The sequence below is a fragment of the Pelodiscus sinensis genome, chromosome 19 (genome assembly GCF_049634645.1).
Source record: "Pelodiscus sinensis isolate JC-2024 chromosome 19, ASM4963464v1, whole genome shotgun sequence".
Classification (NCBI taxonomy): Eukaryota; Metazoa; Chordata; order Testudines; family Trionychidae; genus Pelodiscus; species Pelodiscus sinensis.
Window position 1 is genome coordinate 10,918,498 of NC_134729.1, and position 18,143 is coordinate 10,936,640.

An 18,143-nucleotide genomic window follows, 5' to 3' on the forward strand; every position below is an offset into this window, starting at 1 on the left:
TGGCGCTTTAAGGGCAAAACCCCAGCCCTGAGCAAGGGCTAAGAGCAAAGCTCCAGCTGAAGCAGTTCTGCTAATGAGGGCCCAGCTGGGGGCTATATAAAGAAGGACTCGTGGCACCTAAAGGAAAACTGACTGTTGCTCTGGCTAGAGAGCAGTAGGGACCTGCCTGCCAGGGAAGCAGGAGGCTTCCTGGAGATAGAACAGGGCTAGGGAAGCTCTGGTCAAGCAAGCTCCCAGGTTGCAGTGCCTGAAGCAAGGCTACTAAGGCTGTAGAGAGGTGGGCAGGGGCAGCAGGTCCACATCCCTTGGCCAGCAATAAGTGGCCATTGCAGACTGCAGTTTGCCCCTGAGTCTGACTGGCAGAGGTTTATTGAGACAAAGTGGGTACAGGGGAACTGGGGGCCCCTGGGGAGCAGAGGACCCTGGAGTGCAAAGTGGAGTGAACAACAAACCCCTGGAAGGGGGCTCAGAGACTGGAGTGGGCAGTGTCCTGAAGAAGACTCCAGGGTCAAAGTAGGGTTACCGGGTAGCTTCAGAAAAAAAACAGACAGGCTTGATTGGGAGGGGGAAAGGAACTGGCAGGGAGGGGAGTAGGGCTGGCTGGGAGGAGGAAGCAGGGGGACGGGAAGCCGGGCTTGTGGGGGGGCCAGTGGGGCTAGCTGGGGAGATAGGGGGAGGGGAGGTGGCTGGCAGGAAGCAGGGCTGGTCAGGGGGAGGGGTGGAGTCAGTGGCAGCAGGGCTGGTGGGGGGAGATTGGGAGGAGGAGAACTGGCCAGAAGGAAAAGCAGGGCTTGCCAGGAGGGGGTCAAGGGGATTGGGCCAGTTGGGAGGGGGTCAATGGGAGTGGGGCAGGCCAGCGGGTGAGAGAATCGGCTGGTGACGAGCAGGACTGACCTGGGCATGTGAAGATCCCAGCGTGTCCTGCACACGGTCCTGGCAAAGCACGAGCAAGTCTGGCTATGGCTCCACAATGTGCTTGAACAGCACTCAGGAGCATGGACAGGACTTCTACTCCTCCCCAAGGCATCACTCCTACGCTCCCAGCGCTGATCATGCCCCACCTCCCAGCCACTCCCCCCGCCCCCGCCCCCGCCAGGCTTCTGTGGGGTGTCCTTCCGGAAAACCAGAAAATACCAGACATTGCACATGTCTAGTATTTTCTGATTTTTTTTTTACCAGACAGAGGGCCCCCAAACCAGACTGGTTGAATACTGGACACCTGGCAACCCTAGGTCAGAGACACACGGAGAGAGACCAGCTAGAGGGAGGCCTCCAGCAAGTCATCAAGCTAATTCCAAGGGCTGGTGAGTCGGCCCCATGACACCAGTGAACAGCCATCAGGCTTTGCTCTCAGCCCTTGCTCAGGACTGGCGTTTTGCCCTTAAAGGGCCAGTGCAGGGCAAACTTCCTGTCATAAAGAGCTTATATAAAATGTGGTTGGTCTCGGTCCAGTTCCTAAAGATCCACTTCTACACATTGGACCAGAGTTGTCTTTCCACTAAGGCTGTTTTAAACCCCTCTGGTAGGTAGAAGGGCCTTAAAGAATGTGTAAATATAATTAATGGCCACTGTAAGGGAGCCTTTTATACAGGCAGTCCCCGGGTTACATGGATCCGACTTACATCGGATCCCTACTTACAAACGGGGTGAGGCAACCCCGCACTAGCTGTGCCCCCTCCCCCCCCAGAAGACCAGGGAGATGCGGAGTGGCTTTTCTCAGCAGATACCTCAGCTTGAGAATAAAGGTCTGAGGGAAGTGAGGTGTGGGAGAATAAAACTGAGCTCTGGAGAAATGTTTGGCTAGAGTTTCCCCTACAATATGTACCAGTTCCGACTTACATACAAATTCAACTTAAGAACAAACCTACAGTCCCTATCTTGTACGTAACCTGGGGACTGCCTGTACTTCCAAAATAATATAAAGTGGCTGTAGGCTGTATCTATGTTAGTGCTTTTATCGGTACAATTTCTGGCACTCAGGGGTGTGAAAAAACACTCTGAAACCCTGAACTGACAAGTTTTACTGACAAAACTGCCAGTGTGACCAGCGGTTTGTTGGTGGGAGACGATCTTACCTCGACAAAACTACTGCCACTCATTAGGGGCGGTTTTATTTTGTCAGCAGAAAAGTTCTCCCCTGCCAGCAAAGGATGGTGATGCAGGAGACCTTACAGCATTGCTGCTGTAAGGTCAGTAGGGTAGACAGGGCTAGTGTGAATGAAAATCAGATCCATAAGGTGATTGGTTTTGGAGAGGAGACTAGTTTATCATAAGCGGCGAGGAGTCCTGTGGCACCTTATAGACTGACTGAAGTGTAGGAGCATAAGCTTTCGTGGGCAAAGACCCACTTTGTCAGATGCATGTCATAGTTTATCATACAAGATTAGGGTTGGAAGAGACCTCAGGAGACCACTACTCCAACTCCCTGTTCAAAGCAGGACTAACTCCAAGTAAATCATCCCAGCCAGGACTTAAAAACTTCCAGGGGTGGAGATTCCACCTGCTCCCTAGGGAACCCATCCCAGTGCTTCATCACCCTCCTACGGACATAGCTTTTTCCAAATATCCAACCTAGACCTTCTCTACTGCCACTTGAGACCATGGCTCTTTGCTCTGCCACCTGACAGCACTGAAAACAGCCCCTCTCCATCCTCTTTGGAACCCCCTGTAGGTCACTGAAAGCTGCCATTATATCCTCCCTCACTCTTCTCTTCTGAAGACTAAAGTCCATTTCCCTCAGCCTCTCCTCATTAGTCCTGTGCTCCAGCCCCGCAATCATGCTCTGTATAATTATAATATCTTGTCAAATAACGGGGCGGTCCTTTGGTCATCAAGTGTTACAGACCAGCTGAGCTTACCATGTACTGGAAGGCTTGTCTTGGAAAGCTGCATAGGAGTGGTCAGGTTTTTTAAAAACTAGCTGCTGCATGTAACCTGAAAAAGAGCAAGACATATCTGGGAAATACCTGCCTGTCTCATTTTTAACCACAGGCTTTTACATGGGCAAGGCTGTCATTCAAACAGAACGCAGGGGGCACAACCCCATGCAAGTATCCCATGCTCTGAGCTGTCTCCCGGCTTAAACCTTCCTGTTGTGCTTTTCTCTTGCGTCACAGCTGAGTTCTCTCTTCCTGCCTTCCCTCTGTCACCTCTGTCTCCTACCTCTTGTGTTAGTGCTCTCACATAGGGGCTAGCAGCCAAGTGAACCAGCGAAGAACATGAAGCTCCTGAATTAATCACTCCAGTCTCTTGGATCTGTGTTACTTTTCACTCTGCCTGTGGACTTCTGATGCACCCTCACGTCTAGACTCAGCAATGACCTGAGCACTGCCCTAGGATCAGACAGGGCTGCCTTGCAGGAGGAAATTTAAGGAGACAATAGTGACAACACGGGCAGATCAACCTGTCACATTACAGAATTGGAGGGAAGCAGCCAAATCGCTGCTGCACCCCTAGGTGGGGGTGTTGGCCCCAGAAATTGGTGTGGGGGGAGCCATGTGGGGTATTGAATGGGAGCTTGTTGTTTTCTGATCCTGTGTACACTGTTTTTGTGAGTATATAATGTCTGTGTGTGTAGATCTGTAATCTGTGTGGAAACTGAAGATTTCCCTGCATGTGGTTAAGCATTGGGCAGGGCCGAGCCTGTGGAGCCTGTGGACATGCTAATTACCTGTGGAACAATGGTTCTCAATGGGCCAAAGACATACCCAAAGAATGGGGGCTGTCCTGAGAGCAGCCAGCAGGAAACACAGAGAGGCTGAGGACCAGGTGACCTGCTACATACTAGAAGAGGCCAGGAAGGAGTATAAAGAGGCCATGTGGTCGATGCCATTTTGGTTCTCAGCTCAGCACTTCATCCCAGAGGCAGCACTGCAGGGATTGAAGAGCCCGGAAGACCTGTGAACCCATCCTGATCGTAGGATGTGCAATAAGAACTTTTAAACCAGCAGCTGTAACATCTCTGCTAGAGCCTGCATCGAGAACTGGGAGATTCGGTGCATGTAACGTACTGTACTTTAATAACCTTACTCTCATGCTTTTCTTTCTTGTAATAATAAACCTTTAGATATAGATTCTAAAGGATTGGCCTAGCGTGATTTGTGGGTAAGGTCCAGAGGGCAAATTGACCAGGGATCTGTGGCTGGTTTCTTGGAACCGGACAGGACTTGTTCGGGGTAGGTGGGATTGGGTGCTAGGACCCCCCACCTGTGTATGAGGCCCGGGGCCATCTGGGGCACGGATATTGCTGGGGTGTCGGAGGGGTTTTGCTCGGGAGGCTTCAGGCAGGTTGCTGAAGCGCTCTGTGGGACTGGTTTGTGGCCTGTATGGAGAGGTCGCCAGTCGGGGGCTGTAAGGAGCCCCGGATTTGAGCAATTCGCCCTGAGCGGATGCCCTCAGCTGTGCCCAGACACGGCCCGGTCCGTCACACAGCCTCCATCAGGGGAGCTGGCAGCCTGTGCATACCCCAGGACAAGGTGGGGTGGCTCTGCTCTCCCCGAAGCGGTGAGGCCTTGGCAGGAGGGGTGGGGCTGTGGGCAGCCAGCCCTCCACACCATCCAGAGTACAGCACGCCCGCCCTCAGAGCCTCACAGAGTGCACGACATGGCACTCTGGTGGCAATTTAAAGTGCCCGGAGCTCCAATAGCATTGGCAGCAGCTGGGAGCCCTGGACTCCTTTGAATTGCCAGGCCCCAGGGCAACTGGGGCCTCTGCACTGTGACTGCCTATTGCAGTAGTGAGGTTGATACTGTGGACATCTGAACGGACATCAGGAACTGAACAGAGACCACCCACTGCAGCCCACACGACAGCCAGCAAAAAGTAAATTTTCTGCAGTGCCTGAGCTGCGGCAGATTTGAACTGGCAGCACGTGGGTGAATTGTTCAGAGACTGTTCAATCCTGTCTTTGCGCAATGGCATATACAGGCTGTGGCGGATTAGCTACTGGCTTGATGGGGCCTGTGCCCAGGGGCCCTGGCCATCTGGAGAACCCAGTAAAAATCTGTCTCCAAGCAGTGAAAGCCTGGAGCCCCTAAAGAAGTGCCACGTGGGTGGGATGGGGAAAGCCCCACAGCCCAAACCCCACTCCCCAGTAGTGCCAGGTAGGGTAGGGGAAGCCCCAGTACTGGTCTTGGGCCTGGAGCTTTCACTCCCTACTGCTGCCGTAGGCAAGACAGAGAGAACTTGCCTGGTCTTGGATAGGCAGAACGGGGCAGGACCATAGGCAGAAAGGAGATGGGACCAAGGCAGAAGGGGCCGGCGGGGGCTCCCCATTGCTTTGGTCCAGGGCCCCATGAAATCTTACTCTGCCGTGTAGACAGGACTCTCACATGCTAGGAAAGAACACGAGTCTGCCTCGAGATCTGCTGTCTCGCATCAGAGCCACCTCTTACCTTGCAGGATCAGATTGCGGGCTTCCACCCTCAGATCCATGCCGATCTTCTCCCACTGCTCCGTGTGGTCCAGGTAGAGGGTGGCGATGACTGTTGTGGACATATTCTTCATGTTAACCTCACCGTTGCCATGAGGTTTCAGAATGAATTGGTTCAGGCGGGTGCCGTCAAAGGGTTCTTCTGTCAGGTAGAGCACAGGCTTTCCTGGCCATGAGAACACAGTGTGAATTCCGGCAGAGAGGCAGGGCTGGTGGGGACAGGGAGAGGGAGAGAGAGCACGCACCACTCCTCAACCACTTCCCTCAGCACCTGCTGAAGTCAAGGGACCCAGCATGTTGCAGGACCCTGTCCTAAGCCTGGATCAACTGACCCAAGTCTGTGTGTTCTAAGGCATCTCCTAATACTGTGTCCTCAAGCCCTCATGTCTACTCTACTACCGTTACTGTCTATACTCCAGTCTATATCTATGTCCGTCACCACCGCTTGCCACTCTACTGAAACCACGTGTCGTTCTCAATCGTCTGTGGTAAATTCATGGGCACCTCATAGTTGTCCCAACATTGTGTATCATGGGCATTTGGAACTGAATGGCTACAACAGGGAGAGAATCCAGATATCCCTGCTCCGAAGCTAGAGGAAAGACAACATGAATGTATTTGCTAGATCCGTGGTCCAACCCGTTCTGAAGCAGCAGCCACTGGGAGTGGGTACTGCCATAGTGAACTAGCCACACTCAATCGGCGAAATAGCCTATGGAGCTATAGTCACATGCTCTGCTTCCCCTACTAGCTCTCTTCTGCCCCCTGCGTATGCCTCATTTATGAGCACATTTGGGCTATGTCTACACTGTCAGCTTCTTGTGTGAGTAATATGCAAATGAAGCTAAGCATGGAATATCGCTGAGCCTCATTTACATACCTAATGAGCCACCATTTTTTTCAGAAGAGGCTCTTGTGCAAGAAGGAGCATCTACACTTCCCCTTCTTGCACAAGAAAAACCCTCTTGCGCAATGCCCTTACACCTATTACTTTTCCGGAAGAACGGCATTGCGCAAGAGGGTTTTTCTTGCGCAAGAAGGGGCAGTGTAGATGCTCCTTCTTGCACACGAGCCTCTTCTGAAAAAAATGATGGCTCATTAGGTATGCAAATGAGGCTCGGCAATATTCCACGCTTAGCCTCATTTGAATATTACTCGCGTAAGAAGCTGCGAGTGTAGACATAGCCTTGCTGTGGTACAGCTATCATGTCTCCATGGCCTCTATACTTCATTCTCTATCTAAGCAGAATGCTCTTTAAAACCACAATCTCTTGCCTTGGAATATGATTCTGGTCTGCGACTCCGTGTTGGGAACCATGTCGTCTATATCTGCAGCGCCCACCATCACTTCCTGGATGCCATCTGAAAAGGGTGTGGGAGAACCACAATCAGGCCGACTGTTCCAGTGTGCTGGAGGTGGCTGCTGCTATTTCTCAAATGTTACTCTGTGGGCGCTTTATGTTCCTGCATAGTCCAGCACACGGCTCCCTCTATTTTTTCCATCCGTGTGTGGAATACATTTTGTTATGTGCACCAAAGCATGAGCAGTTGTGCATCACCAATAGAAGCACCTGCTGCTGGAATCTCTCCTGGGTGGCTGCCCAAGTGCTAAGCTTACAGGGAAAACTGGTCCACCTTGGTGGGCTGGGACAATGGAGAGGGCTGTAATGGTGTAAGCTGTCCCTTTAAAGACAGACCCATATCAGGCATTGGCCTGTGGGATGAACGTGGGAATTTTTTATATTTTAACAAGAACTGGCTGAAATCTACACACATGAATGGAAGAACCTGAGTTGGAATGGAATGGAAGAGCCAAGGACTGGGCCATTAACACTTAACAACTGGGGCAACCCAAAGCAGGCAACTTCCTCCAATACTGCAGGGAAGCACAGTCAGGAGATCACAGCTGGAAGGAATAACGTGTCAAGAGGCTGCCTTTCAAGCCTGGCCTGTTGAACAGACGTCACACAAACAGGGACAGAGAGAAAAGATGGAGCCCAGAGAATCATGGCATGGCAAAGCTATTGCTGCGATCAGTCTGGAGTGACTGATAATCAATCACTCTGGGTATGTCTACACTACCCTCCTAGTTCGAACTAGGAGGGCAATGTAGGCGTACCGCACTTGCAAATGAAGCCCGGGATTTGAATTTCCCGGGCTTCATTTGCATAAGCGGGGAGCCGCCATTTTTAAAATCCCGCTGGTTCGAACCCCGTGCAGCGCGGCTACACGGGGCTCGAACTAGGTAGTTCGGACTAGGCTTCCTATTCTGAACTACCGGTACACCTCGTGGAACCAGCGGGGTTAAAAATGGCGGCTCCCCGCTTATGCAAATGAAGCCCGGGAAATTCAAATCCCGGGCTTCATTTGCAAGTGCGGTATGCATACATTACCCCGCTAGTTCGAACTAGCGGGGTAGTGTAGACATACCCTTTGTTTTAAGGGTGGCTTTTCTGTGCTGACCCAAGGACTCCGGGGTGCTCTGTTCCAGCTGGCTAATAAATGCTCCGCAGCTCTGGAAAGCCTGCCTGGTACCAGGGTAAGTTCTTCTAGGCTAGCACTGCTCTAAGAAGATAAAGTCTCTGCAGGACCTTGTATGAAGTTGGACTCATTGGCGGAGCTCACGGTGGACCCAGTCCTGGGGTTCGAGTGCTAATGTGACCTGCCCTTGTGGAAAAGCACAAACTCCTGGGTTCTGGCACAGTAGTGAGGTGACTCCCAAGAGGCTTAGCTCAGACAGACCCGTACCAGGCACAGGCTTGTTACTAATTTCAGGTCAGAAGGGAAGCTGGAGTAGCAATGCATGCTGGGAAAGGGGACGGCTTACAAAGCAACTTGGTCAGAGGCCTGAAGAAGGTAAGAAGCAGCTTGTGAGGAGTCCTGAAGAGAAAAAGGCTGCTACCGGGTAGGGTTGCCAAATGGTTGAAACAAAAATACCGAACATGCCTCTCCCCCCTGAAAAAATTCTGTTGAAGGGGGAAAAAAAAGGGGGAGGGAGACCAAAGTTGTTGTTCTCTGAATTTTTTTACTGGAAAGTAGGTGAAAATACCGGACTGTCTGGGTGAATACCGGACACCTGGCAACCCTAGTGGGTGAATTGCTCCTTTCTGTGGGCACTGTATGAAGGCAAATCATTAGGGTCACTTACTTATTCCTTTCCTAGCAGGATCCAAGAGCATGGACGCAATCGTTTTTGTCTCTTTCCTCCCTTCAGGCTAGACAGAAAGAAAAAGGACAAATGCTCTAATGGCCATGTCATTGTCCGGTGCTTTCGGCGGCAGTGAGGAGCATGTGAAATATCAGCAGGAAGGAAGCAGTGATGTTTAGTCGAGGATCTGACCAGGATGTCTGGAAATACGAGGCACTCTCCTGCCCCCCTTCAGATCCTAGTTAGGAAGCTTCCAGAGCAGAATTCTTGGGGGATGCTTAGGATGGAACTAAGACTCCCTTTAGAGCTAGGCATTGATGCTTCTTTGCTTGGCTCCCAGGGGTCCTTGCTGAGTGATTGGAGACACTCCCTGGGTGCACTGAGTCTGCATGGATTCCACTACCTACTGGTCCAAGGAGCAACACACTGAGCCTAATGAATTTGTCCGTGGTCTCGTATGTGATGTTTTGCAGGGCCAAATGCGAGACTGCCCTTCCAGCCCCAACCCTGCTGAGTGCCACACTGGAAGGAAGGAAGAGAGCTGACAAGAGGGATGCTAGTGTTAATTGTCATGGTTAAGGTAAAGCACCAGTTTAAGAGACTGGCTTGTCTGTCCTTCAGCCTCTTGCCCTACAGTGGACAAAAGTCCGTAAGTTGGTACCTACCACGACTTTCAGCTTCTTTTTCACATGATCAGCCTCATTGGAGTGCCACACAGCTGCACTGATTTCCAGGTTATGGAATCCCAGCTGCAGTGGGACAATCACAAATGGCAAGGCCCGGGAAGACCTGGCTTTCAAATTGAATATCTGCCGGTAGTTTGCCTTGGAAGAGGATGGGCTGCAGAAAGCCGGATTATACATCAGCTCCATGCGGACCTGAACAGGGATGTGGCAGTTAGGGAGAGGAAAACAGCAGAGGCCCTCATTCTATGACAAGTTAAGGGCCTGATCCTGTTTAGTGCTCCATGACCCGGCATGCCGAGGGCGCACAAAATCAAACAGGATTGGGCCTACAACTAAGCTTAGCACTGGAATGCCCGCAGAAACCTGAGCATAGGAACTGTTAACCAAAGGATGCCAAAAGAGGAGCTGAAACTGCTTAATTGGAAATCTGCCGATGGGGAGCATATACTCGGCTGTACAGTGCAGGTACGCAAGAAGCACGTAACTGTGTATTAAAGTGCTGGTTTGCCAGCCACTAGAGAATAATACTCTCTGTTTATCTACAGATCAGGACCAGCCTGGACAGCTTCCCCACACAAACACCCCTGAGAGTGGATAAAGGTGAGATGGAATTTCACCCAAGTGCTCAGCTTACAGGAAACACTGCAACCCACTGCAATTTAGCACATCCAACTGTCTGTGAAGGGGTCTTGGCTGGGTAGAACAGGCAGTGTTCTATCATTACAGCCACCATTAGGAGAGATTTAAGCTGATATTGCCATGTTACAAACACATCTTCTGCTATGAAACCCCCACTTTGTTCCCCACAGGACACCAGTCAGCCCTCAGCTGTCACACAGCACCTGGGCTATTTATGACTTAGAGCTGTCCTGAAAATGTTAACGTGTAAACTTCAGGGAAGCATCTGTGTGAAGCACCAGCATGATCTGAGACACTGCATTCTACATCCAGAGAAACCGGTAGTTCAGGAGAAAGTACTGTCCCGATCACCAAAGGATCTGGGAACCAACCATCCATGGACAGAGTGATCATCAGAAAGTGGATTTTTTCTTTTTTGGGTTTGTGCAGATTTGACAATGCATGGGAGAAGGGGTGGCCCGTGTGTATAGGCTGACTCGGGGCTCCCAATGATCACGTCATGCCATCGAGGGCTATGGAGGCAGGGGCGCCAATTGCGCATTCCTCCTGGGGCGCCAATTGTGCATTCCGCCTGGGGCACCAGCTGCCAGCAGCCTACCTCGGGCTGCCCCTGCATGTGAGCGTCAAAGATTGAGACAGTCTCAAACTGCCGGCAATTTCACACCTGTTGCCAACAGTGAAGAACACCACTTTTCCCCCACAGAAGGTGGGGGTGAGGAAACATTTTTGGAGCAGAGATGGCCAGGATCGCTAACTGGTCACAGTGGCTAGGAAGCTGGGCCATCCCCTTTTCCTGTAGGTTATAACCCTGCCTATTTGCCGCCGTAGCCTCACTGACATCAGTGGGCGTAAGAAGCGAGAGAAGGAAAAGGGCGGAACAGAAGACAGCAAGCAAAGAGACTAGAAAGGGACATGAAGGAAGATGATGGGGAAGGGAAAGAGAGGGGAGAGAGTGCCATGAGGCAGGAAAGGGAGAAGGCGATGGGGGAATCAGAGAGGTGAAGGAAGGGGTAAGAAAACATGAGACATGTGGAAGAAGTCTGATAGGAATGGAAGAGCAGGTCTGGGAAGAAAGGGCCAGGAGCTGGCGAAGGAAAGGATGGCAGTTTCCTTTCTCTGCCATAGCAGTTAGGGAAAGAGAAATCCACTTCCCCAGTGGTGCAGGGCAGGCATTGTAGGGTGACTTTTCATACTGAAACAATCTTCTTCCAATGGGGGTTCTTCCTCATAGTTAAGGCCCCCGAAGGCAAGCCAGAAACCCATTACATTGATTTTAAACCTCATGATTTTAAAGCCAAACTTATTACATTAGGGCTGTCTGCCAAGATTTTTGAAGAGTTGGAGATGGCCATGTGTGCTTGTGCATCAATTTCATCAAAGCCCCAACTTGATTTCAGAGCTCTGTGGGGCTGCAAATTTACCTTGATGTCTTGCTCCAGGTAGCTGTAAAAAATAGCCTGGATTTCCACTGGTTCATTCCGCACTACGGAGTAGGGCAGCCGGAGGTCAATGGTGAATTTTTTCAGTACCGTGATCTCATAGGGGTCAGCCACACAGATCCCTGCATAGTCAGCGGGAAAACACAGCATGTACATGCTGCTATCTCATCGATTGTTCCATCTCATGGTGATGTTTCCAAGGCTCACTGTAACCTGGAGAGTACTCTCCATTCGCACCCTTTCTTGCATCCTCCTGCTCTCCAAAGAGCAGTCTGTGTGCCTTACCTGTGGTCTCTGAGACGCTCACAGCCCGCACTTGCCAGGTTGTGATGGAATCCTTCAGGAAAATATGTATCGTCTTGGGAAAGTTTCTACATGGTAAGAGAAGGGCAGGTTATTTTATAGAAGGAGAAGCTGGGGCTTTATGGTCCTTCCCAATCCCAGGATCCAAACAGACCTGGCTTAGCGCATGTCTACACTAGGAAATTATTTTGAAATTACTAAATTTGGGATAACTCCTGAATTAACAAAATTGAAATACCGTGACCCCACTATGGGGAGCCTTGAAATGAATCTGAGCCAAGCTCTGTTACTGTGGAGGCCCAGGAAGCACTGGGAGTAATTACTTTGAATGATTCTGGCAAGTAATCATTTCGAAGGAGCAGCCGCGGAGCTATTTCTAATAACTATTTTGAAATAAGCATTATTCCCTGAGGAAAGCAGGAATACACATTTTGAAATAACCAGCCTGTTATTTCAAAGTAACCAGCCTGTTGTTATATATATAGTAGCCCAGTGTCTGAGAGTCTGTAACGCTGAAATGCTGGCTGTTCCCTCTGGGCGGTGCTGTTGCCTGAAATTCTGGTTGTTCCCTCTGGGCGGTGCTGTTGCTGAAATGCTGGCTGTTCCCTGTGGTGGCCCATGCTGGAGGCTTGCTCCCCCACGACAGCCTGGCTGAGCGGTGCAGAAGTCAGCCGAGCACCACGGCGGGAGGGGAAGGGGGACGGGGCAGTGACGTGCGGCGTGACAGTGGCTCCAGGCCCCGCACCCTAGCCGTGAATGTCACCGCCCCTCCCCCCTTCACCTCCCGCCATGGCACTTGGCTAACTTCTGTGCTGCTCAGCCAGTCCGCCACGTGGAAGCAGGCGGCACAAGCGACCGTTTGGGATCCGCGCCCCCCATGCACCCCCCAAACGGCCATTTGGGCTCCGCAGTCCCCCAAGTGAGAGGCAGGAAGGGGAGGAGAAGTGAAAGAGTGAGACAGAGAGAAAGAGGCAGGAGGCGGAGGAGAGCTGAGAGAGAGACAGAGACAGAGACAGAGCGAGAGACCAGAGGCTCAGGAGAGAAGACCAATGTGGAGGAGAGACCTGAAAATCCCGTCTTATGACGGGCTAATTGGCCTGTTTCAAAATAATTCCCTAGTGTAGATCAGGGCTTCGAGATATATACCTGAAATTCTGACTTTCTATGCTCAGTGTCTTCCCTATGAGTCAGTACTGAATCAAACCCCAATCAGAGTATATGAATGATGGGGCAACCATCATTTGGGGGTCATGTCAAACTATATTCCTGACCCTTGTGGTCATTAAAGACCCACGCAGACAGGGAACTAGGCCCTGAGTACTATTCAGATTCCAATCTGGTAATGACGATCTCTTCTAATACTCAGAAATGTGGTCTGGATGTTTAAGCACAAGCCAAGGAAACAGGAAGGCCTGAATTTTAATCCTCTTTCTGTATGAGACAAGTCTCTGTGCCTTAGTTTCCATGGCTGTAAAATAGGAAAGACTTACCCCATGGAGGCATTTCTGTGAACTAACTAGATAATAGTGTTTGCAAAGAGCTTTGAACATGCAAAACTCTACACAAGTGCTAAGGAGATGAGAGTGTTCTCCCCTTCATGTACGATATCATGTCTCTATTTGTACTGCACAGTTTGGGGGCAATCCATACATATTCTCCCTGTAGTTTTAATTGGATGATTTTTTCCTTCGCTTCCTGTCCTAAGTGGGTCAGTTTTCAAACTCAGAAGTAGCCACATTTCAGTGAAGCAATTCCTATATGAGTAGTGTGTAAAAATGGTTTGGGGAGATTTCGGAGCAAAAGGCAGGTTGTGGTGCCAGTTTATGTAAGGCTTTTGACTGGGGGGCAAGGTATTGCAGGGAGAAAGAAGAGCAACACAGCGACACATTCTCACCCCTCTTGGTTTGGCGGCTTAGTCATCTGTTCAATTTGCCATAACCAGCTCTCTGGAAAAATGCTTCTTGTTGCGATCTCGTCATTTGGTAGGAAATCATCATCATCGATGAAGTCACCTGGGAAATCAAAACAGACTGTCAGCTCAGCTCTCTTGGCTTAATTGCCGAGTTTGGCAAGCTCCAAGTTCGCCGTGAAGACGCTTCTGTTATGACACATCACAGTGTGGAAGCAGAGTCTATGTTCTGGTGATGTAGCATGGGCGGACTGATGGATAGGGAAGCCACCAACCTCTCTTCTTCCCTATACTTGGCTGCCTGTTTCCACGCAGGCTCTCAGAGCAGAAGGCCCATCTTGTGGCTGCTTTCCCCTGTGGCCACCCATTCCTGCTCCCTCCTCTGTGGTGTGATCCTGGCATACTAGCTAGCCTGGGGCATAACACTGATGTGATGTGACAACACAGGTGTCATCATTGTACCAATAAGGTGAAGCCCACCAAGCTCCAACTTGGGTGCCAAGTCACTAACTATGAGTAGAGATGTGTCACATTCTCAACCATTCTCCCAGCCTTGCTCCTTGGAGTGACATTACAACATTGATACTTGCTTGAGGTTTCCAGGTGATGCTTCTGGTGTTTCTCCTGTGTCATCTGGCAGCAGGTGAGGAAGATCTTTTTGCACTCTTCCTCCTGAATGTTTTGAGCCCGCTTCTCACAGCTGTGCCCCATGGGGTTCTCATACGTCCCATCTTCACAGCATCTTCTCAGCTGCTCATTCTGGTACCAGGCCACTGAAACGGTACAAATCACAAAGTCCTGGCTACGGTGCCTCTATTGGCCCTCTTGTATCTTGCACGGAGAGTTTTCTTAATTCTCTTTACTGACTTCTGGAATCAGCCAGAGAGAAAGAGGAGTAAAGGCTGGTAGAACTGACGCTATCTTTTGGCCACCACAATGTGTATGTCACCCCAGTTAAGACTTCCTTGCTCTCACATCCTCTTCTTGCTGTGTAGTTGCACCCCCTTATTCATCACCAAAGGTGTAGCAAGAAAAGTTGCTGACCCAGAGGGAGTTAGAAAGTGTATGTTAAAGAGTCTGCCCCTATTTAACTTGCGCCTTATTTCAGCCCTTAAGGCCTGGTCTGCACAACAGAGCTAGGTCGATGTAAGGCAGCTTAGTTCAACGTAATTCTGCAAGGCTTGACACTCAAACTGTAGCTCCCACCAGTGAAAGTTGCCCACTGCACCAACTTAATGATTTCATCTCTGTGAGGGTATGTCTACACTACCCTCCTAGTTCGAACTAGGAGGGTAATGTATGCATACCGCACTTGCTAATGAAGCCCGGGATTTGAATTTCCCGGGCTTCATTAGCATAAGCGGGGAGCCGCCATTTTTAAATCCCCGCTGCTTCGAACCCCGTGTAGCGCGGCTACACGGGGCTCGAACTAAGTAGTTCGGACTAGGGTGCCTATTCCGAACTACCGTTACTCCTCGTTTCACTAGCGGGGTAGTGTAGACATACCCTGAGAGGCACAGTGCTTAGGTTGATGTAGTTAGCACAACACCACGTCAGCGCTGACACTGAATCGCCTACACTCATTGTTTCTGCCTTGCAGAAGCCATCCCACAATGCCCTCCACTGACAGTTAAATCAGTGCAAGTGCTCCTGGTGAGGATGTGTTTCTCTGACATAGGAGTGTAATGTGGTTGTGCAAAATGGAATGAAATTACTACAGTGGCTGTAGGCCAAAGTAATTTGTCAACTTAATTTTGTGATGTAGATTTAGGCTAGGTCTACGCTAGACTTGGAAGGTCAGGTTAAGGTAAGCAACACCAGCTATGTAGAATATGTAGCTGGAGTCAGCTTACCTTAAGACGAGCTTGGTGCTGCCCCCACAGTAGAAGGTTAATGGAAGTAAACGCTCTTGTTGGCTTTCCTTACTCCTCACAACTGCCAGGGGTATCAACTGAAGCCACCCTCAGCATTCAATTTAGCAGGTCTTAACTAGACTCCGCTAAATTGAATGCCAGAAGATCGATGTCCGGCACGGCAAGTGAAGACATGCACTGTGTGTGTAAGAACAAGTCTTCATTTGCTGTGCTGGGAGTTGACCTTTTGGCATTTGATTTAGCAGGTCTAGTTAAAACCCATAAATCAAATGCTGAGGGCAGCTCCAGCCAGCACCTGTACTCTTCACAGTTGCAAGGAATAAGGGAAGCCGACAAGAAGAGCATTTGCTCCCATTAGCCTCCTGATGTGGGGATGCTGTCACAGTTGGCTTAAGATAAGCTGACTCCAGCTACATATTCTACATAGCTGGTGTTGCTTACCTTAAACCGACCTTCCAGGTCTAGCGTAGGCCTGGCATGAGTTAAACCAACTTGAATCCCTTAGACAGCTGCAGCATAATATAATTAAAACAGATATCCTCATCTTTCCTCCTAAACCTTCTCCAGTCCCTCCTTTCCTCTCCCCTTTCTCCCAAACTCAGAATCTGAAGGCTACATCTACACTGCAGGTTTCTTGCACAATAACTTTTTGTGGAAGATCTCTTCCACAAAAAGTTATTGCACAAGGGCGCATCCACACTGCCATGTGCTTTTGCGCAAGAGATGTCCTTTCACAGAATGGCCATCAGAGCATCTGTGCTTTTTATGATAGGGGTTTCTTGCACAAGTAACCCCTGTTGTCCGTCCACGCATACCTTTTTATGCAAGAGCTCTTGTACAAAAAGGCTTATTCCTTGTAGAAAGAGGAATAACTCCTGTGCAAAAAGCCCTGTCTTCTGACAATCTACTGTACTTTTTCTTGCACAAAAACGCACTTGTAGTGTGGATGCTCCACGCGTTTTTGCACAAAAATGGCTGGTTTTGCTAAAAAAGTCTGCAGCGTAGACATAGGAAATAGTCACTCACCTTCATCTCCCACGGACAACAGTGAAATAAGTCATATGCATTGGGAACGGGGCTGAGGATTTTGCTCATCTCTTCATTTTTAGAAATTGTTCAGTCTGGGGACATAGGCTACTTGCTTTGCTGGACAAATGGTTTGATCAGAGATGGCAAATCCTATTTCCCTAATCTAACTTGTACCTACCTTGCTTTGTCTTAGAGAGCTGAACAGAGCGATGCCTGCGCACTGCTGGCTGGGGGCACTGTGGATCTGCAGAAGATGACAAATAACAAATGAAACTTTGGGGGAACAGAGTCCAGTCCCTGTGCCATACTCTGTGCTTGGTCTCTCTGCTGAGACAACGACAAGGGGGACAGTTAATGATCATCCAGGTGTTACTTTTTGTGATCTAACAATAAGATCCTGTTCTTCTCTGGCACTTTTCCTTGAGGATCTGAACGCATGGTACAAAAGGTGAATATCATCATCTCCATTTTATAGATGGAGAAATTGAGAGGCAGGCAGGTGGAGAGACAGAACTGAATCAATGACCTAGAAGTGAAAGACTCTGGAATCCCTTGACTAACACCCTGAGACAGCCAGAGATCCGGCAATCACAGAATCCTAGGACTGGAAGGGACCTCGAGAGGTCTTTTAGTTTAGTTCCCTGTATTCAAAGGAGGGTTAAGTCCCATTTGGACTAAGGGTTCTCAAATTGGGGCTCTGAACCCTTCAGGGAAACATGAGGCTATTACATAGGGGAGGTTGCAAGGTGTCGGCCTCCACCCCAAACTCCACTTTGCACCCTGATTTTATAATGACATTAAGTACATAAAAAGAGTTTTAACTTTATTGGAGATGAAGGGGTTAAACTCAGAGGCTTACTATGTGAAAGGAATCACCAATACAAAGTTTGAGAATCACTGATCTAGACCATTCCTGACAGGTGTTTGTCTAACTTTCTCTTAAAAAATCTCCAAAGATGGAAAAAATTCTAGGACTGAGAAAACAAGCAGGCAATTCCAGCTCTCCACACTAGTACCTGTTCTTGTAGGTGTTGAAATCTTAACATTTGTCACCAAGGCCAGTCCAGCATCTGCAAAGACGCCCAGAATGTTCTTACCGCTGCCAGCTGTGCAACCAATGTCGCTATTCTCAACAGCATCCCAGATCTGTGCAGAGTGGGAAAGTGTCAAGCAGATTCAGTGACTAGGAGCAGCCAGAACCTTGATTTTATATCTTGTCTGGGATAAACCTTCCAGCAGCAAGAGGTCCCTCCGGCCTATTATGCAACACAGTGCTGATTCAGACACCAGAGAGTTACATACTGAGTCACTGAGGCTATGTCTGAACTGCAGAGCTTTCCTGGGATACCTCCAGAACAATTTCCGAAAAAGCAGATGTGTTCTTTTGCCATCCCTATAAACCTTGTTTTACCAGGAAGAAGGGATGGCTTAAAAGAGGAGGTTTTCCTGAAATTTGGCAATGTGTAGACCTTGTACCAGATGAAAATACAGGCAATCAGTGCCTTCAATAGGAAATTAATATTTCTGCCCCCCCCCCTCAGTTTCTTTAGAAGTAGGAAAGATAATAGCAAGAGCTCGACACACAGTATTTGCAGGTGCCGACTCATCCTGTCATTAGGCAGAATGTCAAATAAAAAAGCAGTTATTTACCTTTTGCAATTTTTCATTACACTTTGTTGGCCTTG

The 18,143-nt window shown here is 49.6% G+C and overlaps 1 protein-coding gene across 1 annotated transcript in view; it reads right to left on the reverse strand.

Moving 5' to 3' along the window:
• LOC102449495 (A.superbus venom factor 1-like) overlaps positions 1-18,143 on the reverse strand; it is a 72,029-nt gene that overhangs the window by 24,248 nt on the left and 29,638 nt on the right. Inside the window, exons 15-25 of the mRNA XM_025180411.2 lie at positions 17,475-17,604; positions 16,637-16,702; positions 14,146-14,328; positions 13,541-13,658; positions 11,629-11,714; positions 11,326-11,465; positions 9,245-9,457; positions 8,580-8,646; positions 6,707-6,793; positions 5,394-5,597; positions 2,859-2,934 (exon numbers count right to left, since the gene is read on the reverse strand). Coding sequence (XP_025036196.2) covers positions 2,859-2,934; positions 5,394-5,597; positions 6,707-6,793; positions 8,580-8,646; positions 9,245-9,457; positions 11,326-11,465; positions 11,629-11,714; positions 13,541-13,658; positions 14,146-14,328; positions 16,637-16,702; positions 17,475-17,604 — 1,370 coding nt within the window. The remainder of the gene's footprint in view (positions 1-2,858; positions 2,935-5,393; positions 5,598-6,706; positions 6,794-8,579; positions 8,647-9,244; positions 9,458-11,325; positions 11,466-11,628; positions 11,715-13,540; positions 13,659-14,145; positions 14,329-16,636; positions 16,703-17,474; positions 17,605-18,143) is intronic.